General features: G+C 35.9%; 1 protein-coding gene across 2 annotated transcripts in view; it reads left to right on the top strand.

The window, feature by feature from the left end:
• Positions 1-6,236: 6,236 nt before the first annotated feature.
• The window catches only part of LOC129257963 (sortilin-like), a 28,126-nt gene continuing 17,849 nt past the window's right edge, over positions 6,237-16,513 (top strand). The window contains exons 1-4 of one of the 2 annotated variants that reach the window (XM_054896413.2): positions 6,237-6,644; positions 7,831-7,890; positions 11,327-11,391; positions 14,107-14,209. In XM_054896413.2, coding sequence (XP_054752388.2) covers positions 6,324-6,644; positions 7,831-7,890; positions 11,327-11,391; positions 14,107-14,209 — 549 coding nt within the window. In that variant the 5' untranslated portion in view covers positions 6,237-6,323. The remainder of the gene's footprint in view (positions 6,645-7,830; positions 7,891-11,326; positions 11,392-14,106; positions 14,210-16,513) is intronic. The other variant, XM_064096161.1, reaches the window with a different exon arrangement.

Raw genomic sequence — 16,513 nt, 5'->3', positions numbered from 1 at the left:
TTCTTTCTTTCTTTCTTTCTTTCTTTCTTTCTTTCTTTCTTTCTTTCTTTCTTTCTTTCTTTCTTTCTTTCTTTCTTTCTTTCTTTCTTTCTTTCTTTCTCTCTCCCTCTCTTTCTTTCTTTCTTTCTTTCTTTCTTTCTTTCTTTCTTTCTTTCTTTCTCTCTCTCTCTCTTTCTTTCTTTCTCTCTTTTTTTCTTTCTGGCCTTTTTTCTTTCTTTCATCTATCTACGCCTTATTTTGGTTTTTCTCAAGTGCAAGTTCATCCCAACAAGAAGTTGATTTAAACAAAAAGGGAAAAAAATCCAACAAGCATAGGCCTAACACTGAACATTTCATGAAAATCGGATGTAAAGTAAGAAAGTTATGACATTTTAAACTTCGCTTAATGTTCACGAACATCCTGGTCGGTATGCAAATCAGGGGACTGATGACACCACCCACTCACTATTTCTTTTGTATTTCATTATTATGAAAAATGAAATATTTTAATTTTCTCATGAAACGGGTTTTATTCCTCCGGTAAACTGCTGTTTTAACATGTTGTGGTTCAGTGAAGTTGGTCATACATAATATGCGATTTGTATAGCGCACTTTCCATCTTGATTAGATGCTCAAGGCGCTTCAGAGCAGAACAACAAAAACTATTTACATAATACATGTCTGAGCAATAATATAAAAAAGCACTCTTATAAAGGTATGTTTTCAGGTTGCCCTTGAAGGTGGTCACTGAAGTCTGGGTTTTCAAACCAATGTTGAGGTCTTTTAAAACTGGTACCTCGCCGGGTAAGTTCGCAAAAAAATGTTCCATTGCAAATGCACGAGCGCGCACTTCCATCAGTGCTTCAATGCTTTCAGAGTATAAACATATTTAAGGTGAAATTTATCTTGAAACCAAACAAATATTTTTAATGATTGCCATATATGTTGGAATCGGATTACGTTCGTTATTCCGAAGGTTTATTATTCCGAAAGTTCGAATTTCCGAAGGTTCGTTATTCAGAATGTTCGCAATTCCGAACGTTCCGAGTGCTTAAAATATCCAGTTTTCATGCATTGTATCAACAATTTCGCGCTCTCATTATGTAATGAGTTGATACACCTTTCAAGAATTCCTAATCTTTGAATTGCCCCCTTTTCAGATCGTAATATCAACAATTTTCAGCTCGCAAGCATATGAGATACTCATCCTTATAATGTGATGTTTAATGTGCTTTGAATGTCCCGATCCTATATAGGTCAAAATGATAATAATAAGAAGAAATCAGAAATCAGAATTTTTTAGTTAAATACACATCTTTTTTCATGAATCCAAAAACTGCTCGGAATGTTAAGTTTCATTTTTTTATTGATATGTCCACAAATTTGAGCTTATGCGATTCGCGCTCGCAACATCTCGCAAGGATGCCCTTTTGACAATTATTAGCGCGCTTGACCAAACAAGCGAGTTTTACAACTTCAGATTTGAATTTTTCCAAACCGCTCGCTCGCTACGCTCTCTGCGAGAAAAAAAAACCTATAGAACCTATGAGGCCATAATGTGCCACTAGGCATCTGGAGGATAGGTAACTACATAATTATATATCTTATCATAATCAGAGATCACTTCAAGAAGGCCTTTGCTCAACTTAAAGGTCAAGTCCACCTCAGAAAATTGTTGACTGGAATCGATAGAGAAAAATCAAACAAACACAACACTGCAAATTTAATTGAAATCGGATGTAAAATAAGAAAGTTGTGACATTTTTAAGTTTCGCTTATTTTTCACAAAAAAGTTAAATGCACAACTCAGTGATATGCAAATGAGAGAGTCGATGATGTCCTTCACTCCTTAATTCTTTTGTTTTTTATTGTTTGAATTATACAATATTTCATTTTTTACAGACTTAACCATAAGGACCAACTTGATTTAACCATATGAAATAATGGTAATTCCACATGCTCAGGGAGGAAAAAAATTGTTTCACGTGACAATGAGGAGAAAATTAAATTTTTCATATTTCATATAATAAAATACAAAAGAAATAGTGAGTGGGTGACGTCATCATTCTGCCAATTTGCAAACCGACCAGGATGTACTGTTTTGTGAAATTAAGCGAAACTTTAAAATGTCATAACTTTCTTATTTTACATCCGATTTTGATGAAATTTTCAGTGTTGTGCTTGTTGGATTTTTCTCCTTTTATTCAAATTAACTTTTTGTTGGGGTAGACTTGTCCTTTAATTAGTACAAACACAAGTCACGACTTCACGCAGATGATAATCTCCACGGCCCTGGGAAGCGGGGGTGCTGTGTGTATTATTTTTTCATAGGCAGCACCCCCAGGAATTCTGGAAGATGTGACAAAGTGGAGAAATGTCGGTAGCAAAAATGACATACATTTCGTAAAGAAACCCCCTTTTTATTATTTTTTTGGCTTGTCAAATTTCTACCCCTTTTTCTGCATGTGAAATTTACATCAGCACCCCCAGTCAAAAAATCTTTCCCGGGGGCCCTGATAATCTCATGGTCATGGTGAAAATATCCGTTTGCACCATGCATAATGCCAATTTTGACAGAAAGGAGCCCTAATTTTTGGCTTTGCCCCCCCCCCCCCCCCCCTCTACCACGCTTGCCCTTCCGGTTTTCCCGGCTTCGTTACAGATTATTTCATTTTCGGATTAACGAACCTTCGGAATAACGAACCTTATTTCGATTTCAGACTAAAAAACCTTGGGAATAACGAACCTTTTTATTTCGTTTCCGGCTAACGAACGTTCGGTTTAACCAGGGACTGGTTTAACGAACCTTATATCGGTTTCGGACTATAACGAACCTTTGGAACAATGAACCCTATTTTGTTTTGGGGTTAATGAACCTTCGGAATAACGCCACAAATGTTCGAAAACGACCTTTTTTTTTTCGGAATTACGGACTGTAACCGATGAAATACATTGGACCAACTTTGTAAACATAGTTAGAACGACGATTAATGCGTGTGCACTTCCATTGATGCTCCACGTTGCCCACTAAAGTTGAAGTAAAGTCGTAACTGACGAATCGGCCAACATTAGACCAACGTTGCCAGACAACGTTGTTGCTGGACAACGTTGGGCCGACTTTAAGATTGTTGGTCTGACAATGTATGTGCGCGTGCACTTCTATCGATGATATAACGTAGCCTGTCAACGTTGAGGCAACGTTGAAAAAAAAATCCCAACGCTATATTGTTATCTGGGAAATGGATTTAGCGTCAGATCTACGTAGCTCTATCCCTTGAATCGTTCAACGCCAAACAGGGCAGCAGCAACTCGATACCATATTTTAACCTCTTTTGGTCTGACGAGGGTTTGAATTCCCGACCTCTACTCACGCCGAGACGGACGCTCTAGCTACAAAGTGAGCCAACAAACCGGTTCAACATTGTTTTACCTCTTTCTTGTATTTGATTTGCTTTGAATAAACTATACTTATGTTGTTCTATACTACAATAATAAAAATACACTTAACTACAATATAACAAAATAAAAACACATTTAATCCAATACGCACGCATAATGCGTATTCTTTTGCCGTATATTCAGGGTAACTGCACATTGCATGATGCTTACGACGGGCCAGCACGTATTTTGAATAATGAAAAGTTCTGAAAAGAAAAGAGAGAGAGAAACTCGCGAGGGAGCAAAGTGACCGAGTTTGCCAAGTGGGCGCTTTTGTATTTTTTTATGTGAAATTGAAGGATTTTGTGCACTTATGGTGAATTTTGTGAAAATTGTCAGTATGTCCAGGGGGGGGGGGGTGGTATGTCCCCTCCCTCCCCGCTGGGGCCATGCCCAGTCCTCATGTGCCCCTTTACACAATGAGATTGTGAGAAGATGACTCTTTAAAAACATCATACTTTCAGACATAAGATTCCCGTCCGAGAGTTCTTTAACATTACATTTTTGAAGTCCAACTTCTCACGATAAATCCGGAGTGTTTTGGGCCAAACTGGTGTCGGTGATGAGGAGCCGGAGCGCCGGTTCATCTACGGTGATGCAGTTCGACATTATCCTCTCGATGGCATCATCAATTTCAAGGACAGGTGCGACAAGTACTTGTTGCAGTTCGTGCTGGAGCTGGCGTTTATCGATAGCATGGATCGTATCGTCATTGGAGAGTGACTTGTATTGTTTAAAAAAATACTTTATTTATTATCGTTATTATACACACATGTTATTTATTTCATTTATAATTATTCTTTTATTCTTATTTTATTTTTCACTTATTTATCATTTATCTATTTTATTTTTTTCATTTATTTATTTATTGATTTTATTTTTTTATTTTCATTTTGTTTTTGTTTTTTGCACATCTAGCTCTCCCTAAACTCCTCCCAACATTCCCATTTTCTTAAGTGAAGGGGGTATTTATTTCTATTTAATGCCAATTTTCTTTCTTTAAATTTACGTTAATCTTATTCAAAACTATTTCTGAGTTGTTTTCTCTACCGCTGAAAACCAAATACTTCACAAGGATTATAAAGTGATTAACCAATTTTTCTTTTCCTTGATCTGCTAATTTTATCCCCCAAAATATGTCTTCCCAAGTAAGATTCGTGAAAGAAACAAAGTCCAAAATATTCTCGCAGTCTCTCCATATTAATTTTGCTTTTTCGCATTGAAAAAATAAATGACGATAAGTCTCTTCTTCTTTTTTACAGTAGCTACACAGATTAGAATCAACTTTCCCAAATACATGTAAATGCAAATGCTGAATTGCATAAATGATTCCGTGTATTAATTTAAATTGGAACTCTCTAAGTCGGCTATTTAATGTACATTGCCTTGGTCTTTTAAAAATGTTTTCTATGTCTTTATCTGAAAGACGGTAGTTACACTTCAGTCTTGTGAATACTCCAGTGTTATTGCTTTCTGGTAAAGAAATGTTGTATAAAGTTTTTTGATGCAATATCATTTATTGCTACAACATTTTTACCTAATAAAAAAACTGCGTCAGGATCATCAGGAATTGTGTCTCTATCTGTTCTCATATTTCTCTTCCAGCTGACCGGAAGTGTATCATAGAGCTTGCCAATCAATTTAACGTCATTGGATTCTAATCCTCGTTTTTGAAAGTATCCATGGGATCTTCAATTTCCGTCACTGTGGTTCAATCTATATTTTTTTTTCAAAAAGCTTTCTGTCAAATATACACTTTCCGTTAATTCGTATGAATTTATTATTAAACATTACTTAATTTCCTTTGTAAGGTTCATAGTGCTGGAAATTCCTCGTTTCTATCCACACTTCCAGAAGATCTGTATAGAATTTTCGCAATGTTAACTTCAAAAGGCCAAGTAAATAGTCACAAGAAAAAATGAAACCTCCGCCTACATGTCGTGTAGCGTGATTAAAATATAACTTCCATTTCATTTCGTTATTTTCCATAAGTTTTTTGATCCACATAACTCTCTGTGCTTTTATTAACAGTTCAAAATTCATCATTTTCAGACCTCCCAAATGGTAATCCAGATACTTCGTATTTTTATGAATTTATTTCCTCCACCCCACAGGAACTCAAAAGTTATCTTTTCTAACTCCTCATAAACCCATTTTGGAACTGGCATGAGGCCATGAGGGATGCTGTGTATATGAATTTTGAATATATAAATAACTTTAGTAACTGTATTTTACCCATCAATAACGTTGTTGATCGATGATCTATGAAAATGATATAAAAAAGAAGAATATTCTAACAAAAGGGAATAACGTTTCAACAAGTTTTATGTACTTTCATTCTCAGTGTACCAAGCATCACTTATCTATTAATACTGTGATACACACACGGTTGTTTTTTTTAAATGTTTTTTTATAGATAAGTTACAATTCCATAATCTCAGGAGGCCTATATTTTCTGGGGTAATATATGACCCATAAAGTAAAAACAGAGAGAGGGTTTATTGTCATCAAGAAGTAGTAAAAGGCAAAAAAAAAATGATTTGCATCGACTGAAAGAGAAACAGACAAAAGAGTTTAATTTTTCTCTTTTGCAATGATTCAAATCAATATTTTCCCCTGCCGGTATATATTTTCCCCACTTTTTCTCAGGTGGATTTGACGTTTAATACCAACTTTTTTTCTTTCTTATTACCTTAAAGACAAAGGAAATATAAAAGGGAATGAAAAATATGGACTGTATTTCACGATTTTATGACTATAAAAATAAGAATAGATATACGGTCTGCACAAGATTGTGTTGAAAAAAGTATCTTGCAGATACCGTACCGGTACACAGCTGCCATTCGCGGAGTGAACTGTATAGTGAAAGGAATACCAGAAAGTTCTTGCAAAAATATTCTTGGAAAATGTCCTCTTGTCACTTTTTAGTCTTCCTTTTATTAAGTGTTGCTTTACAAAGTGGAATGTGTGAAACATTAACCGAAGGACGAAATGATGGTGTGTATGAATTTACTCGGGAACCTTTAACAAGATCATCGCGGAAACTTGACCAAGTTAATGAAGCTGACGTGGCCGGTTGGTCCGGGGACGAAGTGCATGGGCGTTCGGCTAGGAGGAAGGTGTCTATCACTAGCCGCGACAACCACAGAAGAAATATTCGTTCTTCATCCACTATTGCTAATTGTGGAGTTACTGGCGACCAAATTGATAAAATATCAAATAATCAGGTGAATATGCCGATTAATATTTCATCCCATAGACAGTTAGGCCTGGCCCTAAAGTAGAATACCGTATTTAGAATCCAGGCATGAATCATGACAGACATCACTCATTCAATGAACAAGATCTGTAATTTTTGAGTGTAAAGGATCTTGGTGTCCTTGTTGATAATAATCTGTCCTTCCATAACATCGCAGCAATGGTTCAGGCTAACCAGATGCTTGGTAATGTATTAAACATGCCTTAAGTTTGTCAAACTAATATAGCAACCAGGATATCTTCATAAACTGTATAAAAATTCCCGAATATTGTACTGTGTCTTGGAATCCACGCTTTGTAACTGATGACCGTTAAATTGACCTCTCTACACATCTTTAAACAAGAGGTACAAAAGACCCAGCTCCGTTAATAACGGTGGTTGTTTTTACTTGCACGCTGTAAGCAATTTTTTATCGAATAATGTACATACACTTGCACGCTGCACTTCACCAGTACGACAATACACCAGACGGTGGACTGTACTGTTTCCAGAAGAAGAAGAAATTGAGGCGATGCAGGGGAGAGCTAAAAAAATGGTTCCTGGACTATCCTACACTAAAAGGTTGGAAAAGCTTCAACTCTTCTCTCTTCACTACCATCGTGAGAGGGCTGATTTGATTCAGGTTTACAAGATATGACAAATTAATGGCGTAGACAGACTTACTCCAGAATACTATTTCAAAAGGTCCCATTATAATACAACCTGTGGTCAATCAATCACTGAAACTTTTCAGCACTCATTGGAAACTCACCCGGCCACTTCCATTGATGAGTGGATGCCATGCGTGACCATAGGGTTTAGAAAAGAGTTGCAAGTCAAATATTAAAGGCATATAGACTTCTCTATTTTTATGTATTCTTCAAATTTGTAATTGCAGTTTATAATAACATCATATTTTACCCAGGGTAGCTACTTCAGTTCCGAAAACTGTTCTCCCAGCAGGCCCTGCTTAACATGATTATGTTATGTTATACATGTATATATGTAAGCACTATTATAAAAAGCAAAACACACCAGAAATTCAATTTATAACAATTGCAATACAACAAGAATGACAAAGATCAAGGTGCACATATTGTAGTACTACTTTCAGAAATTCAAATTGTTCAAATTCATTTCTTCAATTTTCTTTGTCTTTTTAATTTAATTTTCAGTTCCACCTTAATGACAGCAACTTCAATCTGGCTTTATTATGGACAGGCAAGGACAGCAAGGTCAGTATGAAGAATATACACTTTAGTTTTTAGGGACAGTGATTTTAAAAGAAATGGTCTTTTCCGTATTTAATTTCTGAAATTTTCTTTTTTTTATTCTTGATCTAAAATGGTTATTCTCAATCTGTTTAGTCATGGAAAAATGAAAAAAAAAACATTTCTGTTTTGCAAAGGTAAATTTAATGAATTTTCACATTTTCCCTCATTTGTAATTTACCCTTTCTTGTACTTATCTAAGTTCTCTTTACTTTTATGTTTTCCTCTCTTCTAAGCACCTTGAGCATTTTAAATGGAAAATACGCTATAATAGTGCATCTGGCCAGTGGCCATGCATTTTTAATATGCCCCCTTTTGTGTTTACATCTCCCCAAGTGTGCAAGATGTCCATTTAACAGGATAAAGTGGTCATGTAGTAACTTAAACAAATATTTACCTTGAAATTTTCTTTTTTCATTTTGCAAATATGACAATTGTTTAGTGATACTAATTATGTGACTATATAGTACTTCTCTGTTAAGCAAAGATAATGTAACTTTTTAACCCTGGAATCAAATTGGATAAGTGTAACAAAACCACCTTTTCACAGTGGAAATTTTAAAAGCATGTGGCCATCTACAATATGTCCCAGTCTCTCAATGGAATGTACATTTTAAAGTAATTAGCTTTAATTATTCAAGGGAAATACTGTATAATGCTGGGCTGGGAATACACCAATGACAAAATATCTTCAGAGAGTTTTTCACCTTTACTTGTGTATGCTTATATATATGCACACAACCACAACATTTGTATATTTTGGAAGGAAGACTGACTATAATATTGATTTGTATATATGACTATATACCTTACCTTACCGCAAATACTGGAAGAATGCTGAATTAGCAGTCGAGCTTCCAGGTCTATCTTCTAATTTTGTCAGCTTCCTTCATGCTTCAATAAGTTTCAATAAGTTTAAGGAGGCAGTGGGGCAAGTTGGTGAAAATTGACTTCTCATATCCAGTTAAGAGTAGTGGGAATCATAATGCTTATCTTTCCAGTGTCGGTCTAGCCTGATTTTGAAGGTGTCTACTGTGGGAGCTTCAACTACCTCAGCTGGGAGAGAGTTCCAATCATTGACTACTCGTTGACTAAAAGCTTGCTTTCTCACATTTGTTCTGCATCTTGGCTTTACAAGTTTGAACCTATGACCTCTTGTAGTACTGTCAGCTAGCTGAAAAAAGTGGTCTGGGTTAAGCCTGTCGACTTCATGAGTGATCTTATACACTTGAATCATGTCACCTCTCTTTCTTCTGTACTCCAAGGATGGTAAGTTCAGGTGTTTAAGCCTTTCCTTGTATGGAAGATGTTTGATCCTGGAGATTACTTTCGTTGCTCTCTTCTGAACTCTCTCGACAGCCTTAGCATCAGCAATGTACTGTGGTGACCAGATGACATTTCCATATTCCAGGAGTGGCCGCACTAACCCTTTAAATAGTTTGGGGATAGTGGTCGAATCAAGACACTGGAAAGTACGTCTGATGCTGATTAGTACCCTGTTTGCCTTATTGACAGCATTTGACACTTGCTTGTGGAATTTTAGATCGTCGTCAATGATGATCCCTAAATCCTTTTCTTCTCTAACTGCATTCAGTGCTGTACTCCCGATGTTGTAGTGCTCTCTTTGGTCACCTGATCCAAGATGCAAAACACTGCACTTGTCAGTGTTGAATTGAAGTTGCCACTTTGAGGACCAGTCCATCAGTGAGTGCAAACTTGCTTGAAAAACTTCACATTGATTTGGAGAGGAGACAGAAGAGAAGGCCTTAGTGTCGTCTGCATAGATCCTTACAGTGGATTCCATAACATCAGAAAGATCATTGATGTACAACACAAACAATGTCGGGCCGAGCACGCTACCCTGGGGCACCCCGCTCTTTACCGTGCACCACTGAGATCTGGCATTGTTAACAACTACCCTCTGGGTTCGGCCACTGAGAAAATCAGCAATCCAAGTTTTGAAGCTCCCTTGAATGTTGTATGCATCTAGTTTTGCCACAAGACGTTGATGGGGTACACTGTCAAAGGCCTTTCTAAAATCTAGGTAGACAACATCAACCTTTTCACCTTTATCCAGTAAGGACGTCCAGTCCTCTAGTGTCTGGAGCAGCTGTGTAACAGTTGATCTACCTGGGACAAATCCATGTTGGGAATCGCTGATTAGTTCATTCTCCATCAGATGATCAACGATCTTGTCTCTGATCAGCGACTCCATGATCTTACAGGGTACTGAAGTCAAACTTATTGGTCGATAATTAGTGGCTTCAGACTTGTTTCCCTTCTTGTAAACTGGAACAACGTGACTTGCTTTCCATTCTAAAGGAAGCTTGCCTTCTTTGAACGACTTAGTGTAGATGATGGCCAATGGTGAACACACTGAAGGTGCCGTTTCCCGTAAAATGCAAGGATGGATACCATCCGGTCCAGCACTCTTAAATTTGGAAAGCAGATCAAGTTTGCGATGTACATCCTCTGGGGTTATGTCTAGAGCAGATAAGCATCCAGCTGACTGTCTGCGTTCAAGCTGTGGGATGGAAGAAGTGTCCTCTTCAGTAAATGTTGTCTCAAAGAAAGCATTCAAGATTTCGGCTTTCTCTTCATCTGTTGAAGTGTAGGTACCATCCGTCTTTTTGAGATCAGGAAGCCCCTTTCTGGTCTTTAGATTATCAGATGCATATCTCCAGAATGCTTTGGATCCGTCTTCACATTCTTCGCAAGGTCCTTTTCGAAGTTACTTCGCAGATCTCTTGTGAGGCATTGAAGAGCCTTTGCTAGTCTCCTAGCTCTAGCAATGTCAGTTGGGTGTTTAGTGACTTGGGCTTGTTGCCATGCACGATGCTTTTGTCCATGCAGTCTGAGTGCTTGATTGTTCATCCATCTATGCTTTTTCTTACGTCGCCGTGATGAAGAACACGGTATGTGTTTCTTCATAATGTCTGTCAAGATTGTATGGAAGAATGACCAGGACTGTTCAGTATCCATGTCCTTTATTGACTGTTCCCACTCAACTTTATCAAGCTCCTCACATATGTCATGGTATTGTCCAATATGTTTGTGACTTTCATGAGACTCTCTGTCCTGTTATTCCTTTAACATATTGATTTCCTTGATAAAAAAAAAAAACACAGTTGATCTGATGTAGTTACAAACAACAGTTTAAGAAGGTTATTGTTATCATATTCTATAATAAATATACTATGTGGGCAGTGAGAGTGCTTTTGAGAATTGAGATCTTATGCGTAGTATTAGTAGAAAGCATACACTTTAAAAGTCTAGGATGTAATCGTTTTGCTGTCAGGCAGCATTCTTATTCCATTTCCCCATATTTTTTATTTATAGATTCACCCAAGTTGAGTTTGCCATACATGTTTCATATTTCATTGTGCTTTGCCTTATACAGGAATTGTTGGCACTCACTACAATGGAGTATGGTTTCTTGGCAGGCCAGTCTCACTTGTGGTTAAGGTATGTTTAAGAGAACTTTACAAATGAATTTTATTAACTTGACCATGAGTGTTTTTATATTGCTGACTCAACACCATTTGAAAAGTTTGCTGCTTTTTATCTTGCTTTTGAAATGTATATATTTAATTTTTATAGCCCTGTCCACTTTCCACTTTCTTATTAGCTTGTCATATGTGATCAATTAATTTACTACTAGTTACATGTACATGTACTTATATGTAAACAGAGCAATAGTAAATCTATCAAAAGAAGGGTATTTATATAATTTTGTAGTTTAGTACTAAAAATAAGTTAATGTAGCATTTATTATTGTGAATATCATCACTTTAGTGATTTTAAAGTTCATTTTTGTCATACACAAGTGTGGCAAATATGAAGATCTTCCGTGGTTTCACATTTATATCTGTTCCTTAATAATTAAAAGCCAGTTTTATGAACATTATTGTATGTTTGTACATGAAGTTACCACACTTACCTGTAGTTTGATTGCCATTGCAAGTACACGTATGTTTCGAGGTGTAATGTTTGGTTCTACTAATTTACATAAATATTTGACCTAAGTCTTAATCTAAATCCGGAGATGTTTCTATGCTTTTTGTTTTTAAAATTAAATTTTAAACTCTCCTTATCTTATTAATTTCATTTTTTTTATAGGGGGGGGGGGCTATATTCAATTGGTCTAAAAGCAGTGGGTCAACTTCGGAGATAGTCTAATACCTCATGGGCCAAATTATGAACGCATTTGGACTACTATCAATTCGGTTTAATTGAAAATATAGTTTATGGTAACTCCCGTATGAACTCGGCATGACAGCATTTTGCTGGTAAACGCCAAGCTTGTGTATACCAATTACCTAGGAAACATTTTACGTCTAGGTCATAATGGCTGACTTAAGTTATAGACAACAGATATTACTCTTGGGCCTTTTTATGAAAGTGGAGACAATGGCTGAGTCGGGATTTGAACTCAAAACTTTGGGATTATAAGTCCAATGCTCTAACCACTGGACCACATGACCCTTGTTAAATATTAGCTGTCAAAACAAAAAGCAAATGCCCAGTCTTATTATCTTTTAATTTCATGCCTAGTTAAGACTTGGTCTGTAGACTTATTATTAATTTACTTTGTCAAATGAAAATATAAACAGATTTGTTCTCTTTCATTTATACTCTCTTTTATACTCTCTTTTCGCCTTAGCGCCCTGAGCATTTAGATTGGCACCTTTTATCTATTATATCATAGACAAAGTGGTGTTAGATGAAGTAGATATTAGACAAAATGGGTATTACAGCCTAACAGGAAATTAGAAAAGTGGTAAATAGCTATACAAGTACATTATGTAGGATTATATTGTGTGGAATGAGACCAAACATAAAAATGTAGACAAAGCAGGTGTAGGGTTACAAGTTGCAATTTTCTTTATCTGATAAAAATTGAATGCTTTGAACAGAATACCCAACATATGATGTATTTTTCTATGTAAACATTTACTGTTCATAAAGTAAATGGTTTGCTAGATGCAGTCTATTAGTATGTATACACAACATAGAAAGGAAAAATATATTCTAGATATAAACCTAACATTCACAGTGTCGTCTACACAAAATGTACAATAAATTACATATCTTGCAGTGAATGTTCTGCCTTTGAAGGTGTACATGTATAACATACATTGTCTTTTAATATGTGCCTCCAAAAGACTGGATATCATTACTGTGACTTAAGCCCTGCAAGCCTTTATAAATACAGCACATATGCATTTTAGGGAATTAATTAATTAGTTCCTGCCAGGTACCCATAATAATGATTATAATACAGTCTACATGTAGGCTTCCATATAATCCACAAATCAAGTTTGTAAAGTGAATTGTGTATAAAGTACTATAGTTGCTTTACTTCTTGTACAATGTGTACTAAATAAGGAAGTGATATTTACATGTATAATGTATTTCATTTGTGAATCCCTTATTAAACTACATGTAGGTGGCAGTGTGAATCACTCATTGATTTGCCATTCTTGTATGTGATAATGTGTAGATTTCACCAAATGTAAATAATATGCAAAAGTGCATGGCATGAAAATGAGTGTCTGTTTACATGTATTTCATGGCGATTGAGCACAGTTGACCTTACAAGTACAGAACTGTTCATGATGCACAGATGTTCAAGTATACACAGTACAATGCAACTTTACATGTACCGGTACATGGAATGACACTTTGTCCTGTAATGAGAAGGACATGCATGAAAATATATTCATCAAAATCTGAAATGATGACTTCAGTTTTCAGAGTTGTTTCAACTTTCATAGCAGTTCATAAAACAAGCCTTTCTCATGTTACTTTAATTTTTTTGTTTGGGTTACTCATAATGAGGTACATGTATACATGTACATATTTCCATATAGTATAGTAGAAATTCTATTTTATAAATATGCTCCCTAAAAGTTCACCTTAAACTAAAAGCATAACCTTGTTGTGCACTTGGTGCATGTACAGTGTATGATTCCAAACTAATATCATATTCATGATATTAATTGTACATTAAAGAGATATGTATTGTGATAGCCTAAAACTAACCAGGAAAAGAAAAGAAAAAAAAAATGTATATTTTGTTGATAGACATTGAAATTAAAAAGTAAAGTATTTCTCAAGCAGATTCTCAGTCATGTTTTTATTTTATCTTTGTGAACTCATTTTAATTTTTTTTTCCAGCTTAGACTATGGGAAGTCTTTCTCTAATATTGATGATAGAATTGAAGGAGCAATCATAAGGAAAAGCAATGGTATCTTCAAGAGTCCTCTTGACTCACAAAGGGTGAGTTGAAATTTATTGATCAGTTTCTATTTCCTTAATTTTGTTTAAAGGCACCTTCAAATCAACCATTGAAAAGTTGGTTTTGATAAAGAATTAAATCAAACAAGGAGAACAGTGAAAATTTTGTTGAAATCAGATTTAAAATAATTAAAGACGGTTAAACTTTTGGTGTATTTTTTGCAGAAATCAGTGGCATTTGATAGGTTTCTAATATATGCACGGACTAAAGATAAATGAATATACATTATAAAATCTTGAATTTTACATGTAGATTGTCTTCACTGGCGTAAATCCTGGGGGGGGGGATATATCCCCCCACTTTTCGAGGAGGGGGGGGGGGGTGGCCTGTACAAACATCCCCCCACTTTTTACGAAAGAAATGAAAAAAAAAACATCACAAGAGATAATTGTTAAATTATTGGTGAAAATTCTTCCTGAAATACCGCTTAACAAATAAAACAATATTATTGAATCATAACATGCAAATAAAGAGCCAGTTCACCATTTCCAAACAAAATACTTCTGTCCTTATCATAACATTGAAGAGAAACTCCCGTTTCTTCCAATTCATCAATGTTGGTGTCTTTGGGAAGGGATTAAGATGGAATGTCAATTCTTTTTTAATGTAATCTCTAATAAAACCATTAAACCATCATGGGGTAAAAAAGATGATAATATTGGAGGGGTATTTGCCATATGGACATACAGTGGCGTAACTACGGGGGGGGGGGGGGGGGGGGGGAGGGGGGGGGGGCATAGGGGGCACGTGCCCTCCCAATCGGCTGACCAAAAAAAAAAAACAGGGAAAAGGGGAAAAGGAGAAAAGAGGGAGAAAGAAAGAGAAGCGTATAGTGGGAAAGAAGAAAATATTATTCATTATAATGTTATATTATAATTATGTTATGTTGCATTACATAAGAAATTTTTTTATCATAACTTCATGAAACATAATTTGCCCAGGGCCTACGTCTTCATTGTTACTGGTGCTTGTATTGTCTGCTAACACAATATATAATCCTGTTGTACTGAAACATCCCGTTTTCAAGTCAATATAAACAAAATATATTTCCTAGCACTTGAGTTATCATTGTTTTATGTAGTGACATATGCTTCTTTTTCATGACTCAAAAATTGATTGCCCCATGTTAAGGTCTTCTTATATATGAAACATTTCCTGTCCGTGATTACGTTCGCATTAGTGGATTGGTGAAATATGTCTACTCTTCATGAATTCCTAAAATCAGTCCTTAAAATGTCCCTTCTGATCTGAATATCAAAAATTTTCAGCTCGCGCTTCGTGCTCGCATCATTTGGATATTGAATTACGGATGGTCCTAGTTAATTCCTACAAAGGAACCTTAGAATGCCCCACTTCAAGTCTAAATTATCTAAATTTTCAGCTCGCGCTTCGCGCTCGCAATATTTGATTAGTGAGATGCGTATGATAATCATGATTGCAATGACTACAAAAAGTGTTTCATGTGTTCAGATGTAATTCTTATAAACCAGCAAGCGCTTGGCACTCGCATTAGACGACTATGGTGAGATATGCATACTCTTAATGGATTCCTAAAATATATTCCTCAAAATCTCGCTGTTTGGGGTAAAAATATACGAAAACTTCAGCTCGCGCTTTGCGCTTGTATTGTTTAGTGAGACAGGTACCTACATGTATCATGATTACACAAATTTGATTATAATGTCTCTTTTTAGGTGTAAATATAAAAAAAATTCAGCTCGCGCTTCGCGCTCGCATTATTTGATCAGTGAGATGCATATCCGTTTAATGACATTGTCCAGAAAATGTCTCTATTACATGTAGGTCAGTATAACTGGCAACTGAGCGCGCTCACTCAGTGATTCAAACATTTTGCTGGTGCCCCCTCCCCAATGCCGTGACCCACGGTACACCACTGTGGACATATCAATGACAATTCCTTGCATATCTAAAAACATGACTGCAAAAAAAAAAGCCAAAATATTTCAGTCATCTCCCCCACCCATCAACACGGATTTACGCCAGTGATTGTCTTCTTACATGTATATCGAAATATGTTGTAGGAAAGTATTTTATGCAGAAATATGTACTACTGTACTCTTAATACATGAAGAAGCAATCAGCATCTATACTTTCCACAGTAGAAAATCATGTTATTAGAACTCTTGAGAGAGAGAGAGAGAGAGAAAGAAAGAGAGAGAGGGGGGGGGGGGTAATACATGTAGTTGCATTTATATTTCTACTTGGAGGGGGGCAATTATACATGTATTAATATTTTCATTCATGTTTCCTCTTTACATCATTTA

The sequence above is a fragment of the Lytechinus pictus genome, chromosome 3 (assembly GCF_037042905.1).
Source record: "Lytechinus pictus isolate F3 Inbred chromosome 3, Lp3.0, whole genome shotgun sequence".
In the NCBI taxonomy this organism is placed as follows: domain Eukaryota; kingdom Metazoa; phylum Echinodermata; class Echinoidea; order Temnopleuroida; family Toxopneustidae; genus Lytechinus; species Lytechinus pictus.
The sequence above is the reverse complement of the archived record's forward strand: the minus strand, read 5'-3'. Positions and strand labels throughout refer to the sequence as shown.